At 31.4% G+C, this 21,592-nt stretch overlaps 2 protein-coding genes across 3 annotated transcripts; both read right to left on the reverse strand.

The window, feature by feature from the left end:
- Positions 1–1,227: 1,227 nt before the first annotated feature.
- Positions 1,228–10,430, reverse strand: LOC129293411 (elongation factor Ts, mitochondrial). Of its 2 annotated transcripts, XM_054931357.1 has the most exons (9): positions 10,297–10,430; positions 9,817–10,126; positions 9,461–9,633; positions 9,213–9,302; positions 8,475–8,649; positions 8,092–8,276; positions 3,701–3,826; positions 1,955–2,043; positions 1,228–1,609 (listed from the first exon to the last, which is right to left on the reverse strand). In XM_054931357.1, the coding sequence occupies exons 2-9, from the start codon at positions 10,097–10,099 to the stop codon at positions 1,567–1,569; spliced, it is 1,164 nt and encodes a 387-aa protein (XP_054787332.1). In that variant the 5' UTR covers positions 10,100–10,126; positions 10,297–10,430; the 3' UTR covers positions 1,228–1,566. The 2 variants fall into 2 exon arrangements, with proteins under 2 accessions (XP_054787332.1, XP_054787333.1); XM_054931358.1 differs by lacking the exon at positions 3,701–3,826.
- Positions 10,431–14,998: 4,568 nt separating this feature from the next.
- On the reverse strand, positions 14,999–17,389 carry LOC129292737 (loganic acid O-methyltransferase-like). The gene is made up of 3 exons (XM_054930365.1): positions 17,244–17,389; positions 15,675–16,331; positions 14,999–15,465 (listed from the first exon to the last, which is right to left on the reverse strand). Exons 1-3 carry the CDS (start codon positions 17,334–17,336, stop codon positions 15,112–15,114), a joined length of 1,104 nt encoding a protein of 367 aa, XP_054786340.1. The 5' UTR covers positions 17,337–17,389; the 3' UTR covers positions 14,999–15,111.
- Positions 17,390–21,592: the final 4,203 nt, after the last annotated feature.

Consider the following 21,592-nt stretch of genomic DNA (forward strand, 5'->3'; position numbering starts at 1 on the left):
AAGTTAAGAGGAATTTTTTTTACAAATAACAAAAAAATTATTATTTTTGAAATTTCTTTTTCCTAATTTTTTCTTCTCTATATTTTCTTCACACTTTTCTCTTTATCAAAACCAAGTATTATTTTCATTTTCCTTCTTTTTCCATTCATTAATGTTAGATCAAAGATGACGTTAGATTTATGATTATCATTATTATGATTTTATTTAGAATTTATGTTATCTTTTAAATAAATAATTTGAATTATGTTCAAATTTATGAGACTATTTCCCCCCCTTTTTTTTTATAAAGAAGGAGAAGCAAGTAAAAAGAAATATAACTACCCTTAGGAACAAGAAAAAAAAAAGAGTAAACTTCCTCTAAAGGGTAGAAAATGAAGACCAATAGGCAATACTAGAGCACATTTTGCCACAAGATCCCCAACTACATTGTCCTCTTTATGAATGTATCCAAGATTCACAGTCTAATCCCAATTAAGCAAATTATGACAGTCAAAGATCAAATCCCAGTGAGCATGAAAATCCTTATATGCATTCTTAATTAGAGCCAGCCTCTAATGAATCACTTCTCAAACTCACATTCCTTTGAACACCATCCCAACCTCTTCAAAGACCAACAAGACATGTCCAAAGCTCAGCCACAAAAGGGATTTCCCTCAAGTAATTTAAGCACAAAAGCTTTTAGAGGAGAATGATGATTGTCTTTAACGATATCACTACACCTTGTATTAAAATTAAGATGAGAATAAACCCCATCTGCAAATACACTAACCCAACCTTCCTGTAAAAGAGGAGTGGCTCTTCACAATACCCTCGAACATGCACTCTCCTCGTAACATTCGTGCCTATGAGACTATTTTCTAATGAGTATAATTTCCTACTTTTGTAATTTCTTTTACTTGAAGATTAAGCTAGCTTTACATTGCTTAGGGCTATAGAGCAAGAATTATCATCTTTGAACTCCATTAATTATGAATAGGAAAAAAAAATCAGGTGGCTAAGACGCCTCTGATTACTTCCAAAAGAAAAAAAAAATTGCTGCTGGTGTCAAATTCATTGATCACTTTATTATTTTTTTCCGGAGTAACAAAACCAAAGTTACATTGAACTCGGATTGAGCTGGGAACTGTTGATGATTGAAACGACTCCATTCTCTGATACGATTGTTTTCTAGTATCCAATTAATGAATAGATATATCCCTTCAATCAAAGATAAGCACAGATGTGTACTGATTTTGAGAAACAATCATTTATTCATTCTAAAGAGGAGCTGAAAGAGCCAACGTTACTAATCAAAGTGAGAACTACGAAACAAACATCCCAATGAACTACCAGCTTTCCCACTACGGCTTCTCAGAAAAATACAAGGGAAACCGTCCTGATACAAACAAAAAGGAGTGGAGTCCACCACCATGGGGCAAAACTTTTCAACAGGATTCTATACCTCAGAACTTTACTGGGTGATAATTTTAACCATAGGTTTAATTGAGGAGTTTGGAGCAAAAGCCTTCAAAATGAACCTGTACTTTTGTCAGAAGTTTCATCCATTAATTGAGGCGTCTAGATAAATCAGACAGCATGAGCAACAGGTTCAGATGCATCTGCTTCTTCCCTGGAAATTGAGGGAGGTCAGTGAAACTGGAGGGAAAAAATTAGTAACAGTAAACTATTTGAAGTTCCGCGATATTAAAAATTCTTACCAAACAAACAAAAACATAGTGACCTTGATCCAGAAAATTATTCAGTTATTATTTGGTTAGGAACTTGCAAGGGATGTAGTAAAGCAAAATCTTTGCCAAAGCAATTTGGTCGTTCAGGAATAGTGAGAAAGAAAAGCATGGAATAAAAAATAGTTATACCCATGTTAAGAATTTACTTGAAATGCACCCAAAGGTATGGTTGTTGATTGAAATATTACTCAACCGTATAATATTTGCATTGACGGTACGGAATTTACCTTCCAATTCCTTCTCCAACTTCCATTCTGAAAAAGCTTCCAACCTTTACAGGTGAACCCACTTCCTCGGATAGATTATCCAGCACCGCCTGCAGAATGACATGATAAACATTAAATAACAAGTGCTCAAACCAATTGTTTTCCTCTTTTGATGAATGCTTCTCATATGATATGCATCGTGAGCATTTAAAACAGAGGGAATCATAATAGAAAGATGAAAAATTATTCCATCCAATACACTTCCCATAAAAATGTGTCAAGCCACATGAAGAACTGCATCTGACAAATGGTTCTTGAACAAAACAAGAATGCTTATTAGCATTGCACACAAAACAGATCACCTTTATTTGCAGGCCTGTGATTTAAACGCTTGTTAAAATCTTCCATGAGATTATTAAACTTAGCTCCGCTATAACAAATTACCCTAATAAATCTATCTAAAGGTAGCCACGTTTCCTTCAATCTCAAACTACTGGAAAAAAAATTCCTATTGCCCTTTCAACGTGGACACAACAACAAGGACACCAATATCCTATTAAATGGAGTTGGCTATATGAATTGTACAAATACCATTGTGTTCTATCAGCAATCAATCCTTTGGATATATTGTTAACCAAAAGGTCTTGCTCAACAACTTTCCTGAATGTTCTAATAAAAACCTAATGAAACCAAGAGGTCTTTTATGAATATATTGTTTTCAACGTGAACACGTCCTAATGAAAACCTAATCTGATGAGCACAATGCTTTAAACATGAAAACATATTCTAGTAGAAAGAAAGGTGTGGTGGCACTCGGCTGGCAAAATAGGGAATGAAGGGTAGCAACTAACTTCAACAACGAATGTGTGACACAAAAGAATGTGTGTCCGTTAGCAGAATACATCTGACATTCTGAGTGAGATAGCGATTATGGACTATGAAGTATGGAGGATGGGATATATCTGGAGTATTTTCAGTTGTGGTTATCCACCACATGATGTTAACATCTAGACCAAGATTTCTGAATCCATCATATATCAGCCCATAGTGCTGAAAATTTGTTTCAATTCTGATGTGACTATAACATTATTAAGGATTTCTGCTTCCACAAGAAACATACAACATACTTATCGGAATACTAACATGCTACCTTATAGTCCAAATTTTTCTCGACAGAGTTTTGTGATAGCCACCAACCACAAAAAACAAAACAAAACAAAACAAAAGAAAATCACCATTGCTCACGAGTAAAATTACTTTGCATATAGCAAAAATCTTTGGCTAAATGACAAGATCCCTTGATCTAGGCCATGCAAATCCTTGAAAAACAAAATTAATCAGAACCTTCCAAGATGAGTTTTCTTCAACCATACTTTGACCATGAGTGATATTCATAGCTCACATGCAAATGATTAGGCCAAAACGCAAAGACAACTCTTCATGATACTATTCAACTTTGAAAGTTAGCAGAAGGATAAAACCAAAAGTTTGGGCCTATGATAAGACATATAAAGTTGAAGGGGTAAATTGCATAACCCACGAACTTGAGAATGGTTCTTTACATTTTTGGCCAAATGCTTAGCACCAGAGTCTAAAGGCATATTAATTTATTAATAAAAGAAGGAGATTGATTTTTATGGCCCACCATATATGGGCAGAGACTTTCTTTCACCAATCAAAATCGTTACGTTGAACAATAAATATCACCATCATAATATTAACTTTTTCATTAATAAATGAGATTTAATTCAGTGAAATCTTACATACCTTTACATTCATAGCATCATTTATGATAAACTTCTGCTCCAAAAGCACAACTTCCTCAAAATATTTACGTAGGCGTCCTTCTACCATTTTTTCTATGGCCATCTGAGGCTTCCCCGAGGCTTCAGCCTGAAAAGTTAAAGACCTAACCCAATAAAAATTGAACACGGTTGTTTTAAAATAGGGTAAAGAAAGTGACATCTAATCACGGGAACTAAGGGTGTTCAAAACCGATCCAAACCGAAAGGACTGATCCAAACCAATCCAAACCGACAAAAACCGATCAAAACCGAACAATAATCAAGTCTGCTTCGGTTTATATATCATAAAAACCGATTGGTTCGGTTCAAGTTCGGTTTTGAGTACTAGAAACCGAACCAAACCGAACCAAACTTGATTAAAAAAATTTTATTTATTTATTTATAAAATATATAACCATGTATCTACAAGAAGCATTTTGTTTTGAATTTTTTATAGTAATAAATAAATATTTTTAAAATACTTGAATGAAAATGCATAATATTAAGTAATTATAATAATCATGCTATGATCATCATTTAATTATTTACAACCTAAAAGCCTCAGCATTCAATTTATCTACAAGAAACATTTTGTTTTAAATTTTGTATAATAAGTTTTTCATTATTTATTAAAATATAGATATATAGATAAACATTTTCAAAGGATTTTAATGAAAATACATAATATTAAATAATTTTAATCTTAAAAACTTATATCAATTTTTATGATTAATTATTGTTATCACATTGAAATTTTATTATATTTTTATACCTCTATTTATGAAAAAAAGGAGTCAAAAAGAATTAAATTTAATTTTAGTACATAGCACCATTATGAAGATGGAGAAAAGGAAAAAAAAATTAAACAAGTGCATTAAAGCTTGATCAATACCTTAACCAAACCGAACCAAACCGAAAATAAAACCGAACCAAACCGAACTTCATAAAAACCGATCAGGTCTCAATTATCAGTAAACCGAATGGTTCGGTTCGGTTTGGTTTTTGCCCAAAACCAAACCAAACCGAACCTGTGAACACCCCTAACGGGAACTATCATGATTTAGAAAGCCAATACTGAAGAAATATTTAGCCAAGTGCATCAAACACCTAAAGAAGAATGCTAAGAGCACCATTTGCTGAAAATTTTACCTTGAGTTATGAACTTGTAAATTCTAGGTTAAATTGGTATTTCAAGAAATTTTATTAGATATACCACTGAAGCTTTAACACTTAATTGAGTTACAAAAGTCCACTTAGATTTTTATAACAACAAGCCCTGCCACCTCAACCGTAGTGACACAAGCACCCATGATTTCTGCTACTCATCTAAACTAGTTTGTACCATGAACTGAATGGGAGATGGGCCGTTAGATTGGAGAATAAAATTTATGCTCAACCAACGCAAAGAATTGTGGACTGATTTGGTCAGCTATTAACCATCGTGAAATAATGTTCATTATTGCAATTAATCACTGATGAGTTAGGAATGTCATTTGGTAGTTTTGACCAGACCGAGTAGTCATATTAGAGTGAATAAGATAAGATATTAAGGTCATTTCTCATGACCTTTCTCTATAAACAGGTTGCTGAAGCTGAATGGTAATAATATATGTCTGTTCATCTTGACAGAGATATATATAATTGAGTTCCAAAAGAAGGGTCTTCCATATGCACACATTCTTTTATTCTTACAAGAAAATGACAAAATCAAGAGCTCTGAAGAAATTGATAACATAATTTTTGCTGAGATTCCAACAAGGATTCATCTCCCTTGCTATATAATTTGGTTAAGACATACATGATGCATGGGCCATGTGGTCAGAGAAATAAAAAGTCCCCCTATATAAAGGATGGAAAATGTAGCAAATACTTTCCCAAAAAATTTAATGACAAAGCAATAGTTGATGAAGATGACTGCCCCACGTATCGAAGGAGGGATGATGGCAAAACAATAGAAAAAAATGATGTTCCTTTAGATAATCATTTTGTTGTGCCATATAATTCTTATTTTCTTTACAAGTTCCAAGCTCATATCAATATTGAGAAAATAAATCAATCAACTTCTATCAAATATTTGTTCAAGTACATAAACAAAGGGAATGATAGAGTTATTGCTTCACTTTATTCAAGTTCTAGTGAAAGGGGTCAATCCATCATTGATGAGATCAAGTAGTACTATGATTGTAGGTATGTCTCCTCCTGTGAAGGGTGTTGGCAAATATTTGCATTTGATATCTACCACAAGCACCCTTCTATTGAGAGGTTAAGTTTCCACCTTCTTAATGAGTAGTACATTGTCTACTCTAATGATCAAGACTTCATTGCTTAATAGACCAAAAGTTTGTGAGTCCATGTTTCTTGCTTGGATAAAGCGTAATCAAGATGAGAAAGATAACTTTGCAAGAACACTTACATATGGCGAATTCCCTTAATATTATGTATGATAATGGAACAATGCGCTGTGGAACAAAAAGGGAGAAGGGTTTCGGAGTGGGTCGGATAGGTCACGCATCATTAGCATCTGGCGAGAGACACTATAATGGGTACCTACATGGGATAGAGAACCCTACCACAAAAGCTACTGTTGAAGTGAGGGAACCAACCTACTTATATACCCCATTGAGCATCCCATACTACTCAACGTGGGACTTGGTATCCCACCCATACTACCAAGTCTCTATCAATTGGCCCCCATGGAAAGCCGACGTCCCGACGGCTACACTTAACAGCACTTAACTTGGTCTCCTTCCGGTTAGAACCCTCTGTGAGTGGCCCTTTTCGGAATCGCCGACAACGACGCTCTGATACCAATTGATGGGTACCTAAATGGGATGAAAAACCCTACCCTAAAAGCTAGTTGCTGAAGTGGGGGAACCAACCCACTTATATACCCATTGAACATATCATACTACTCAATGTGGGACTTGGTATCCCATACTACCAAGTCTCCATCACACTACCTTTGGATTCTATTGACTAAGGTTAAAGGGACCTATTCATATAATGAGATCAAAATTATTGATTAAGGTCATATCTTGCTTTAATTGAATTAATTATGGTCCTTAGTAATCATAAAATACTTTGGATTAATTTAGATTCCCGGATGATCAAAACTAAATTTCAAGACAATTAATACGATAATGAGTGGGTTAGGAATCAAATAGAAGATTAGGAGATTAGGACTTTAAAACGCTCTTTTCTTGGTTGGTTTTAGCTCGTTTATGGATTGAAAGTTATTTTAATTGTGAACTTTGATATTTTAATTTGAATTGTTCTAAAACCACTCAAATTTTATCAGCTTAACGTAAATAAATTTGAAAATTTAGTGCCTAGTTGCCATTTTAATTAATTATCTGTGGGATTGACCTTAATTTTCCACTAGCTACAGTTGCAACCCGTATACTTGCAGTATCTATTGGTTTTTGTGGGCATCAAGTTTTTCATGATTTTTGTGATTTCATAATCTTATCTCAAATTGTCTTATAATTTGAGACGGAGGGAGTAGTTGATAATCTTGGTTTTGAACCAATAGCCTGCACCAATGATCCAATCAGTTTAATGATTTTTTCCCATTTTATGATGAGTTCTAGTCACACTGAAAATTTTTTATTAGCTCTTAAATAGTAGTTGCAAGTTCTTTCAGAGTTTATAGTATAAGCTTACAAGTTGACTTTACAAGAAAGCCATGAGTTGGCTCAAAACTCATAAGTCAACTCAGATTCACACGTTTGACAACCATGACAGGAAGACCTGTTATTCAAGTGGTTGGTACACAAGGTCTTTGAACATGCTTTTGGCAAAACTATGCTAACTTCAGGGGCTTCGGTTTAATTGTTGGAAATTGGAATTAGCTAGTTGGTTCAAAATCTCAAAGGAGGAAAGTGAACCAGACCAGAACCAAACTGTAAGGGTTAAGGCAACAAGCACCCACAGCAAATTATAAGCCAACCTAAAGCACCCAAACCATGTTAATTGATTGGTCTTCCCCTTGAACTGCCCAATGTCTCCCGCCCAATGAAACAAAGACTTCTTGGGATAGTCAGCATAAGGTCAGCTGCATCTCTGTAATTTCAATAAAAGAGACAAGAAAAGTAGGACAAAACAATTCGCAACCAAGCAAGGCTCATTCACATAACCACAAATTTCATTATAATTTGAATGAATAATGGATTTTCAGAGTACTATTTAAAAATATGAATTCAGGCTCAGGCTTATGCCTGTAACAATCGTACCTTTCATAATCTGAAACCTCATGTTAAAAAATAAATAAATAAAGACATGTATATATTTAACCAATTGTTTCAGCAACTTGCTCTATATTCTGAGCTCAGAACCAAGGTCTCACACATAACTCGAATAGAAATGAAAGAGTACCTGAGATTTAAGAATCTCACGCTCATTCTCTAATGCTTCAGAAGAAACAAGTTCCTTTGATAGGAATAATGGTTTTGCTGCCACTACATGCATGGCCAATTCTGATCCTACCCGCTGAAATGCATCCAATTGAGTTTTAATATCATCTACTTCAAGAGACAAAATTCCAGCAATACGACCCAAACCTATTGTTAGCAGAAAGCAAGTCAAGATCCTTCGTGTCTTAAGATTCTGGGATTGCAAAGGAATAGCCATTTGACACAAAATTGTGTTTCAGAAACTAGTAATGATTAATTTATGACTTTTGTTTCAATTTAATGGCTGTAGCACCGTGCTGATGAATGCATAAATAAAAGGAATTGGCTCAATTCAAATTCTTTCACCTGGTTGGGGACTGGTATGGAGGTATGTAGATACGACACCCTGAGATGGTGCTGTCATCACAAAGCCTCTTCTAAGTTTTACATTCTCTCCCATTATTGCAGCCACTTCAGTGATTGCATTTTGAACAGTTGTTTCTCCATTGATCTTTGGATGCTCAAGATTTAACACCATGTCCTGGTAAAAGGACAAAACCATGACATAAATACAAATCTCAAACAAATTTATTTTACTGAAGAAGTAGAGAGACGTGAATGTAAAAATGTCACCTTACAATAAACTAATTTACTCTTTCTAAAATAGGGCCAGTCAAAATAACTTTCTACAGAATGAATGTATGCCAAAACCCACATTAGATTAATTGTTCTTATTCTGAAAATCATCCTATCAAAAATTAATAAGTATCAAAAAACAAAATTGTTATATACACCCTCAGTTAATCTATAAATTAATGTACATGATAAATTTAAAATAAAAAGCTTCTAACTATTTGTTTGTGAGCTTATAAATATATAATCACATCCTATGGCCAATTCTTAAAAGGTGTAAAAGTCCCAAATCTTACTCTGCTGTCAATTGATTTCTCTACAGACAAACACGTTCGTGCATGCATGTGTGCATTATTCAAATAAGATGTCAATATTGGACAGAAGACAGAGATCTAGAATGAAGTCCTATACGCATGTGATCAAATTAGAATCACCATTGGTGTAAGCTGAGGAAAATAACAATCAATTTACCTTCAAAGATTCTGGTCCAACTTGAAAGCTGCCAGAAGCCTGCTGAGAAGCATTTTCAACCAACAAAGCTTGCTTTGCCAAAGACAATGCCTATGAAAATAACAACAATATTGCAAAATTAAAGGCTAACTCAGGAAGAAATTTGTAATGAGGAACAGAAAGAATGTATATATTGAGAAGGAAGAGCTAATAGTGAGTTCGTTCACTATGCATAAATTTGAAAATAAATACGAGATAGATAAACTTACCAAGTACTGAAAAATCTCGTTTCTTGCAACAAAGTCAGTTTCGCAGTTAAGTTCAATAACAGCGGTCTTGTTCTCGTTTTGGGCCAGAGCAAGCAAACCTTCTGCAGCAGTTCGAGATGACTTTTTTGAAGCCAGAACCTTTCCCCTCTTCCTCAGTTCCTTCTGAGCCAGCTCTGCATTTTCAAGTTGTCAATTTCTAATTTTTCAAGATACATTCAATGATCTTTGGCTCAATAGGCTAATGATTTTCGTCTCCCACTTGGAGCCAACAATAAATCAGAATTTCACGCTATGACAACATATTATCGATAAGAGAAAGAAGCAACAATATTTAAAAAATTGAGGGGGTCCTGTACCTATGTCCCAATTGGAATCAACAAGAGCCGCTTTAACGTCTTTGATAGGAGCGCTCGTTCTTTCTCTCAGTTGCTTTATAAGATTCGTTTGATCTGAAGCAGCGACGCTGAGTCTTCTAAGAAAAATTCCTATACCCAATTGCGAATTGGCATCACCAGAAATAAATGAGGATTCGGAGGAAGCTCTTTTGCGGGCTGAAGTAGTAAAATGCCGCCCATAGCCACTACTATTAACCAACGAAAGCTTTATACAGAGCCGCCTTGCACCTCCGGAGAAAGCCATAACAACAGACAACCAGTAATCTTCAACCTAAGGAATCATTAATTTGTTAACAAAACCTAACAAGAGCTGAACATGAATATGTTCAAAGAAAAGAAACTCCATTCTGATACATTTATCTCCGTTTCTTGGAAGATGAATAAAGAATATTCGAAGAAAAGGCACTGTAATGAAACTGAAATCAGAAGCTACAAGCTTACAGAGCTGAGCAACAACTGCTTCAATGGAGAAGGCGAAGGGCGCGGAGGAGGAGACTCGATGCGAGACAGCAATCAAAAGGCGCTTCAAACTGATTTAGAATTTAGACTGACCCGACCCGCGCGAAAGGTTTAAGGAAAAATTATTTCTATTTCTTTTCAATTTGAAAAATGTTTCTTCGCATGGACTTCCGCGTCTAGAAACAATAACTAGGTCGTATATTAAATGTTAGTTTTTGTATCTTTATTATCCCCACTTTTATTATAAGAGATGGCCGATAATGAGAGTAATTCAACACGTCATATATTGTTGATGTAATGCATGTTTGGATAGGCTCGATAATCAATTTTATAAGTTAAAATCATAATTGTGTGAAAATATATTCAAACACCCTTATTATATGTTAAAATTAATTATAAACTTAAAATTATGTTTTCTTAAAAATATCCAAACCATTATACATGTCATAGTTAATTTTAAATCCAAAATTATATTTTTTTTAAAATATCCAAACACATTTATATATGTCAAAATAAATTATAAACCCAAAATATGATTTGTAAAATAATTTATATAATTTTTAGATAAATTTTAAGAAAAATATAATTAAAAATATGAATTAAAAAACAGGTAATAATAACTTATGAGATAACTATAGTTTTAAATTTATAATTAATTTTGACATTTATGAGATTGTTTGAATATTTTTAAGAAATTCATGATTTTAGATTTATAATTAATTTTAAAATGTAAAATAATAGGTTCTTGGATATTTTTTTAAAAAATATGGTTTTGAATTCCTAATTAATTTTAACATATACCATAGATATTTGGATTTATTTTATAGAACTATGATTCTACCTTATTTTTTATTTTGATTATAATTAATTTCATTAATTAATTTTACAAATCAATTATATATTTCACATAATATAATTAATTATATTTAAAATCAATCATATTAATTAATTTTTTTATAATTAGTAATATTCAACTTAAATTCAAATACACTCATAATCTCGATTTAATTATGGACTAGGGACTTTTTTTGGGCCTGAATAATTGAGGACTTAACTAGATAGATTTTGGACCTTAGCTATGTATGAAACATTATTTCATACCATTTAAAAAGAATTTGAGGAAAGAAGAGTGCAAATTATATTTTATTAATTAACAAACAAATAAAAAAACTATACACTTTTTTTTTTCTAGTGATTGCAATTAACTATATTTTTTTTATTCTTGATATAATGTAGGAAATATTTTTAGTTATTAGAAGATAAAAAAAACTGTTTGAAAAAATATAAAAATTTCATTTTAGTATTTGTTATTCAGTTATACTCAAATATATACAATAATTTATTTAGTCTATTAGACCCACGCAAATTGAAATTTTAAGACATTTTTTATGTTTGAGTTCCTTTCTTCCCCTACAATATACAATTTGCTTTACTTTAAAATTTGTTATTGATTACAAATTAAAGTATAAATAATAATTTATTTTCTTTTCTTTTGACCAAAAAATTATTTTATACTTGTGTATACTAAAAATATAAACAATATTTTATTTTATATAAATTATTTTAGAACAAATTAAAATTGATGTGAGTATTAGAAACTTTTCTTGGAAGTGAATCTCAATTGTTGGGTATGTGGCAATTTAATTAAAATATTTACCACTTACCCTCACTGGCCTACTATATCAAAATAAAATTTGATAGTTAATTCTTTAATACCATAAAAAATATGTGAACATGATATCATAATTTTTCTTACAAAAGACAAAATTTAAAAATACAATTTAAATTTTAAAAAATTTAAAGTATAAAATATAATTGATGTCAACAAATAAATATAGAATATAATTTAAAATATAAATTTAATTTAAATTTAGATTTCTTTTAAACAATAAATTTATCAAAAATAACTTTAATTTATAAAAAGTTTTTAAAAAATAATTGCATCGGATGGCACTGTAGTTCTACACTGCCAATTCAATGCAAATTACAAAGGAGGGAAGATTCGGGAAAAAATACTCCAAATCAAAATGTTTGATGTTTTCATTCCATGAAGATAGTGATTTCTTTTCTTTTCTTTTCTTTTCTTTTTTTGAACAAAGAAGATAGTGATTTCTTTAAAAATTATATATATAACAGGATTTTTAAATCTATAGTATAATAAATTTTAGAAACTAAAAAGCTTGATTATAAATACTGACCTTCATAATTTATGTCACAACTTACATTAAAATAATTTAATTTACACATAATTTTTTTATTAAAAGAAAACTTGATTTTTATGTAAATTTTGAGTCCTAAGAAGAGAAAAATTTTACCAATTGTTATTAACTACATGTATCTTGTTGAAAGATAGGATCAGACATCAAATATGACATTTTTCATTGTGAGATTAAATTGTTTGATTCTATTCAAACCAACATATCAAAATCAACTCTATAATAATAACGAACAGATCATGATAAAATGGCTTATTTTTTAAGTTGCATGAAATATTTAGAAAATATGTCTAATAAATAAGTTTTCCCAAATATTCTCTGTTTTTTTTAGCAAATTTCCCCACATATTCTTAATAAGAAATATTAACACATCTATGTTGTCATAAAATGAGCAATAGTACAATTATGAACCAAAGACTCTTTCACTAGCACATATAAAATCCTTATTGTTAACCCTTGAATAGAGTTGCAGATCATTTTCCTTACAGAAATACAGCGATCCATATAAGCTTTTGAAGAAATTTTTATTGATTTTTCCATTTATAATAATGATAAAAAAAGAAATTAAAGAAGGATTCTATTATAAAAATAATAACATATAATTTTATTTAATTTCATAGGTGCAAAAAGTATAGGTGACATGGTGGATTGAGTTCATACAAAAATTTCTTAAGCTTTTATGAGTCTATATATGTAGCTAGAAAAAGTATAGGAAAATTATTAAAAGAAATTAAAATAAGCCTGTTTAGATCGGAGAAATTAAACTCTAAAAGGGCACAAAAAAGAAAGAAAAAAAAATAGGAATATTATGAACTGTGCGTGTTTATTCATTACCTTAGGATTGTTTATAAGAAAAACATAATAAGATGATGTCTCAATAAATACAAAATGGATCTACAATAATTACAATAAATGTAATCAATCAACCTAAATAAGACAGAAAATTACACTTAATTGAAAATCAAAAATCAGTCATTATCAGACGACGTTAAATCATATTTATTTTACAGCTATTATTCATTGATATTATATATTTTAAATGTAACATTCAACCATGCAACTATTCTACAAAAACAGGATATGATTGGAAGCTGGAGAGAACTACACTTATTCTTAAATAATCATATTGTATCATTCACACTCACATTAATACTTGAACAAGAGTGCGTTTGAGGACAAATAATCTTTCCAATTTCTTGTAAGTTGGGACTGAAACCGAAACGAAGGCGGATTTTGACAATTTCTTCTCATATTGAATAAAAATCTCATCCACAACGTCTTGTTCATCAAAATGCTCCTTCATAAGCTAGCCTTTCCCACACAGTTCTCATGTGCTTACAAATGTTCTGGGCATCAGGTCGTTGCATCTTGCATGTCAATCAAGTCATATATAACAATTTTGACCTCTCAATTTTTAAATCACCATTCTCCTCTAACAGTTGTTTTACCTCTTCTGATGCTGGTGCATGCATAGGTATGTTGAAGCTCTCAGGCTCTGGAATTCAGGAAGCTTTCAATGTCTCTTTGAAATTGTGCAGAATAAGCATCTGAAACGACTTTGTTTTCTTTTGTATAGTGAATTCTTCCTTTATTGTATAGTTTATAAGCAATGAAGAGCATGAGTTTAGTTGAAGACATGAGTGGTTGATTCTGGAAGCAATTTTTCATGAAATGAACCAGCCACAGCTGCTGCACAGTATTGCTTATCCGCAGGTAGAGCACTTGAAAAGTGTGTTGAAGTCATTAATTACCACAATGATCATTGAAGAGCGCTTGAAATTCAAGTGATGAATCTAAACCATGTCCTTGAGATTCTTTAATTCTCGTTTTCTTTTTCTTTTTTGATCCATATCGTCCACCCTTCACTGTCTTGAGTGTGATTTTGATGTCTTAATGCTCTTAAGTGCTGCCTTGCTGATCCTGGGTTAGCAGAGATTGAGTTGAAATCAACCATATCCAGTGTACCATTGCTTTATGAACAATTTGATTTCTTTTCCACCTGATTAAGTTGATTAAGAGGAAAATGTTTCTGATCCATTGAATTTCCCCATCATTAATCAGCTTAGGGATATAAGAAAAAAATCATTACCTTATCCAAAGTTGAAGGATATCAGAAGAATCTATGCCCAGGGGACCAAACCAAACAGCTCTAATTAGAGGACAATCTAGGAAAAGATGAGATAGTGTTTCATCTTGGTCACATCCAAAAGTTTCTAAAGATATCTATATATTTAACTTCAAGAGTGTTTGCCAATAAAGAGCCCTCTTCTTATTTAAATTTAAAATGACACCATGTCATCTATTTTTCATAAAAAATGTGGGGAAAAAATTAGCAACCAAAGACTCTTTCACTAGCACACAATGCAAAATCCCCCATTGTTCACCCTTTAATGGATAATGTTTGACTTCTATATGTATGCAGTTCAATTTCATTACAGATCATCTATAAATATATCAGATTTCGAATGTAAGAAAAGTTATTATTATTATTTTATTGATATTGGATATTTTGAATATACCATCCACAGAATATAACTGATAGAAAATTCAGACCCAAATACAAACACAAACACATTAATACTTAAGCAAGAGCGTGCTTGATGACAAATAATCCTCCCAACTGCCTATAAGAAGGGTCTGGGAAAAGCAAGGTGGCTTCTGCCAATTTCTTCTCAAATTGAATGAAAATCTCATCCATAATGCCTTCTTCTTTAAAATGATTCTTCAAAACCCCTTCAAACGCTGCTCTCATTTCCATACTACCATTCCGGGCATCTACAGCTTGTTGGATCTTGAAGTCATATAATTGATATAATAACTCTGACCTCTCAATTTTGAACTTGCCATTCTTCTCAATCAATTCTTTTACCTCTTCTGATGCTGGCATGTAGACAGGCAAGTTGAAGGAATCAACCTGTTCGTGGCTTATTAAGCCCTTCATTTGCAAAATGAGAATTGGTTAAAACCAAATATCGATATTAACAAAAAAATAATTAAATACGAAATCACATTGGTTCTGTGAAATGATCAAAGAGAGAGATAAACACATGGGAAAAGCAAACCCCACATGTCACATGAGTCCCTCATATAGCTCATCTATCTCTTTTCTTAGCAGAGAATTAGGGTCCGAGTTTGTTATTTTACCTTATTGGCCATCTCCACAAGAACATTTTCCATGCTATTTGCCGCAACTTCAAATACGTTCTTAGAATCTGGTGGGACACATGGAATGATGAGAGTCATGATACCTCCAGGGACAAGTTCTAAGGCTCTTGAGTTCAGAAAGCTTTCAATGTCTTTCGCAAATTGTGCAGAATAAGCCGCTGCAACTTTCTTGTCTTCATTTGTAAAGTAAATTCTGCCATAATTATAAGCATCAGAGTTCTTGTCAACTATGTCTTTAGGAACCCTTGAGAGCCAATGAAGAGCATAAGATGAGTTGAAGACATGAATGCTTGATTCTGGAAACAATCTGCCATGAAACGTACCAGGCACAGCAGCTGCATAGTATTGCTTCTCCTTAGGAAGAGACTTTAAGAGTGTGTTGAAGTCATTATCAGCATGATCATTGAAGAACACTTGAAGTTCAAGTGAGTCTAAGACATGCCGTCCTTGAGATTGAGATTTGAGATTCACAGCGTCTATAATGTTTTGAATAGTGAAAAAGGTGTTAAGTCCAACAGAACAACCTAAATCTGCAATGCGGATAACATTAGAGGAATGCTGGACAAATGATTCAACATCAAGCATCTCAATAATGGCATCTCTGCTAATGTGTTTGGTGATGTCTGCTCCCGTTCGCTGCAAACGAGGATTGAAACATCACACTAATTTGCTTGAAGCAAACAATTTATAAATTATAATTTTCTTAAACAAAGAGTATCTAATAGATACCTAAGTGGGTGAGAAACTCTACTCTAAAAGTTAGTTATTGAGGTGGGAGAACTAGCCCACTATGCATTGAACATCTCATACTACTTAATGTGAGAATTAATATTCCATACTATCAAATCTCTATCAATTTGGCTCCCCATGCGAAAAACTAGTGCCTTGATGCATGGCTGCACTCCATGGCATGCCCAGCCTCTACCTGTCAAAACATGCTATGGGCAGCCTTTTTCAAAATTGCCAACAACAAGACTTTAATGTTAATTGATAGGTATCTAAGTGAGATAAAAGGCCTAGCTATCTCAAAATTTAGGTGTTGAAGTGGGAGAAATAACCCACTTAAATATCCCATACTACCAAATCTCTATCAACTAGCCCTCCAAAAAAATACTGGTATCCCAATTATTACACTCCATGGCACTTAATTTGGCCTCTTGTCAGTCACAACACTCCATGAGTAGTTCTTTTCAAAACTGCTAACAACAAGCCTTTGATATTAATTGATGAATGCCTAGGTGGGATGAGGAATTCTACCCCAAAAACTAGTAATTGAGGTGAGAGAACCAACCTATTTAAATAATTCATTGGGCATGCAAACTACTTATGTGAGAATTACTATTCTATACTGCCAAGTCTCAATCAGTATCTTATGCCATCTGCAGAAACTAATCTCGCTCAGGGTACGAATCATAAGAGGTATATTCCTCCAACAACAACAATTTTGAACTAAAGGCGAAAAAACACACACACACGCAAATGCATACATATGGGTTTAAAAAATTGCAGGTGAGATTCAAAATTCAAGTAGTGGGATTATTGAAGAACCTGACTATTGGAATTTTGAGCATAGCTATATTGGCCTTCCCCACCATTCATTGGGAATGATTCATAAGATTGCGTGCCTTTTTTGCTTTCCATCTTTGTGATCTTTTAATTTTTGTGAGCGTTTGAGAGAGAGACATATATCTGATGAGCATCTCTGCTATTTATAGATGCATGCATATACTGTAAACAAGAGTAGAATTCATTATCATAATTGTTATGTCAGCTTTGGAAAAATACGTGTATGCTTACATCCGACATGATTAATCTTTCAAACATTCACGTATCAGTTAAATACTAACAATAATATTCATGTTTAATAATCTTTGTTGTTTTTGTTTTCTGATCGTTTGAAGAGAACAAGAGTAGAATTCATTATCATAATCATTACGTCAGAATTTGAATACACACATACACTCACAGGTTGTGTGTGTGAAAACAAGAATCACTTGGTCATCAATTTTTCTTGTTTTGGCCGATCAAGTGATCGCAAATCAATTATTGTGATTTTTTCATATTTGCTCATCTGGCTTCAAATTAATTGACTCTTTCATGTACTAATTATTAATTATATATAATTATAAATCAAATAGAATTGAAGTGTTATTACACGTTATAATTTTTTTATCAAGAGTAAATGATAATTTTGGCACTTAGTGGTTTGGCTCAATTCCATCTTGTTAAGTTCGCTGCAGATATAAAATAGCGCAATTAAGTAATATGAAGTTTAAAATATAAGCAGACATGATTCAGGAGGAAAGAAAAACTATATGCAAGTGAATATTATTACATTCAAACCATGAAAAATGAAGTTTTGATCATTTTCATTCATGAAAAATGCAGGCATACATAATTGGTACAAAATAGATATGATATGATGTGAGCAATGTAGAAACAAATAACTTTGAATTGGTGCTGTGATAACAAATGGACTTGTATAATTAAATTAGTGTTTGTTTATAATGAAATTGATGCATTTAAAATATCAATGACAAATTAAGTACATAAATTTTAAATCTAATACCATCCCATCCAAGATTACCTGTTTACATCTCTTCTGTCGGAACCAAGGGTAAACGACCTTATCTCTTAAGTAAAGAAATGTTGTTGTTTTTTGACCAGCAATTAAAGAAATGTTGTTGAAAAGTCGTCTTTCTGTTGCTTCTTCTCTTTATTTCTTATTTCTTGTCTAATCTTAGTCCCATGTTATCTTGAAAATCAAGTGTACAATTAAAAATTAAATAACCAATATAGTTGACAATGACTATCATAATGATAATTATGGCCATGTGCAACCAGCTTAAAATTAGTAATGATATATTAATATAAAATTAAAACTAATTTCTTAATATAATATTATATGTAAAATTAATTTGTCATTATTTTGTATTTATAATTTTTTAAATACATGTAGTTTTATATATCTTTCATTGTCTTTTATTATTTTATGGGTTAAAAGGAAACCCTTCCTTTAAACTATAATTAAGTGCAAGAATGTCTGGACCTTAAACTCATTTGTAGTATAATGTTTCCCTTCAACTTTTTAAAATGATGCAATGTCATCTCTATTATTAACAAAAGTTAATTTCTATTGTTATTTGACCAAAAAATTATAGAAAAAAGACAAAAAAATTATAAATAAGCATCATATATATAAAAAATTATCCCAATTAAAATTCAATTTTGACCGATTACTGAGAAGTTATCAAACCATCATTATTTTCAGAAATTAACTTGTAAATTGTGTGTGAAGATTTGTAAATAATAATAATATTTAAATCATTATATATTAACTTATTAATATTTTAATAAGACATTATTAAAGTAAGCATAATATATTTAGTTAAAATGGTAGCTGATTAAAGTAGCTAATTATAAAATTATATTTTGGTCTTTTATATGAGAAAAAATAACATTTATCTTTTGATATTTATTTGTAATTTAGAAAACTTAATTGGTATTAATTTTTTATAGAGTGCATAGTTGTAATTTTTTATTTATTTTATAATTTTTTAGATTTTTTTTATAATTTTCTGATCAAATAATGATTAAAGTAAACAGTTATTAATAATAGCACCAACATTACATCATTTTTAAAAATTAAAAAAAAATCGTACATAAAAATAAATTTAGGATCTTTAGTATTTATGAATTTATAATTTAAGAGTGAAACTATCATCTAACTCTTATCTTATTCATTTGTCTTACTTTATAGCTGCATGTTTTACTTTCTTAATAAGTTCCACTTGTCATGTATCATAACGTTGGTACTTTATTATAGTGATAAAAAGTTGTACAGTTGGCCGCACAGAAAAAGCTCCAATGTTTGTTTCACCTTCATGAGTACAAAAATCTTTAACAACCACAACAAAAGTTAAATAAGGTTGGTTATATGAACTACATGATATTATTATGCTTTACTTAAAACAATTTTTTTAATTAATGATACAAATATGTTCATTGAGAAAATATATTGAGAATTTCTCAAATGAAAAGGCAAAATAAACTTTTGCTAATTTTTTGTCTTGGATCAAATAAATTTGGGTATGACCAATATAAAGAAAGAAGGGTTAAAGGATAAATTTACTTTAAAAGTTTTTTGCAAATTGCAATTAGTGTTTTTAACTTTCAATTGATGTAATGTTTTATTAGAATTAGAAGTTTAAAATTAGAGTAATATCGCTAGATAATTGTAATGTTTGGTCAATGATGTTGACTGTTAATTAAGTAGTTCAAAAGGTTAAAAAGGCAATTTTAATTATTGTTAAAATTGAATAACATAATATTTGAATAATAAATTTATTGTTGATATTTTAAATATGTCAATTTCATTCTGGATAAATAAACACTTATTTGTACATGCATACGACCCATTTAAATATGAGAAAAACTTATATATTTAGCTTTATATATTTAAGATACTTGTTTTTAATTAAATCAGGACATGCATATTATTTATAGATTATTTATTTTATAATAAATTATTGTTATTAATATTATTAATATATGAAAATTTACTTGTTTTTAATTTAATTGAATAACAATATATTAAATATATAAATCATTAAATATATAGCTCGTTTGTCACGTTTTGCGTACGTATAAGGCTTGATCTGCCTGTTTTGCTAAACAAATATATCTTTCTTGTAAGATAATCATCACTTGACCCTTAGAAATTGATAGCTTATTATATATGCTACATATATTTATAATACATCATTATCAAGTTGTCGAATACCAATACTTGTTTAATTTTACAGTGAATGATCAACATGTTGGGACTTCTATATTATTAATTAATTCTTTTAATTTTCATAGCGAAATACAAACACAAACACAATACTTAAGCAAGAGTGTGCCTGTACCTTGATGTCAAGTAATCCTCCCAATTGCTTGTAAGTTGGGTGATTTTGCCAATTTCTTCTGATATTGAATGAAAATCTCATCCACAAGTAATGCCTTCTTTAAAATGTTGCTTCAAAAGCCCTTCAAACGTTGCTCTCATGTGCATACAAGCTTTTCGGATATCTGCTAGTTGGATGATCTTGTCAAATATAATAATGGATATAATAATTCTGACTTCTCAATTTTGAAGTTGCCATTCTTCTCAATCAGTTCTTTTACCTCTTGTGATGGAATGTAGATAGGAATGTTGAAGGAATCTAACAGCTCATGGCTTATTAAGCCCTTCATTTGCAAAATTGAGTTGATTAAAATAAGAGATCAATATTAACAAAAGAATAATTAACTAAAAATTATGATGAAGTGGATTGCACGAATTATGTAATCACACGGAGAATATTTCCTTCTATTTCTCCACTACAATAATACTCTCTCTAATCATATTCATATATATGTATATATATGTATAAAAGTTGCTCTCTAAAAGAAATTAATTGTCCTGTTGGATTAATTCTAGAGCATCGTGCTCTTTAAATGAACCAAGCACATCAGAGGAGCTTTGTCCTTAATGAGTTTGAGATCAATGAATATAAGTTTTCAAGATCCTTTATTACAATTTTCTTAGAGTCTCTAATAAGCTTTTCAAGAGTCTTAGCAAATGAAAATGTTTGCAAGGAAGCAACCATTCATTGCTTGGAAATGAGCATAAGTTTGGAAATGCAAAGGCTTCAATGAATGGTGTGAGAAGCAAAGTAATAAATCTAGATAACAGAGAAAGGGTCACGTAGGATGTGCGCTTTGCCGAGTGCTACGTGTTTCTCGAGAACGTGTGTATGAGTGCAGCTTGGACCTGGTTGCCGCCCCTTTAACCACAACGTGCCATTAATATTTAATATGATGGAGGTCTAACCACTAAGCTTTATCAGGTTGGGCTTCTCTTAGTTTTTCTC

Source organism: Prosopis cineraria, unplaced genomic scaffold (assembly GCF_029017545.1).
Source record: "Prosopis cineraria cultivar Desert tree isolate PC_DT_omini unplaced genomic scaffold, ASM2901754v1 PC14, whole genome shotgun sequence".
In the NCBI taxonomy this organism is placed as follows: Eukaryota; Viridiplantae; Streptophyta; class Magnoliopsida; order Fabales; family Fabaceae; genus Prosopis; species Prosopis cineraria.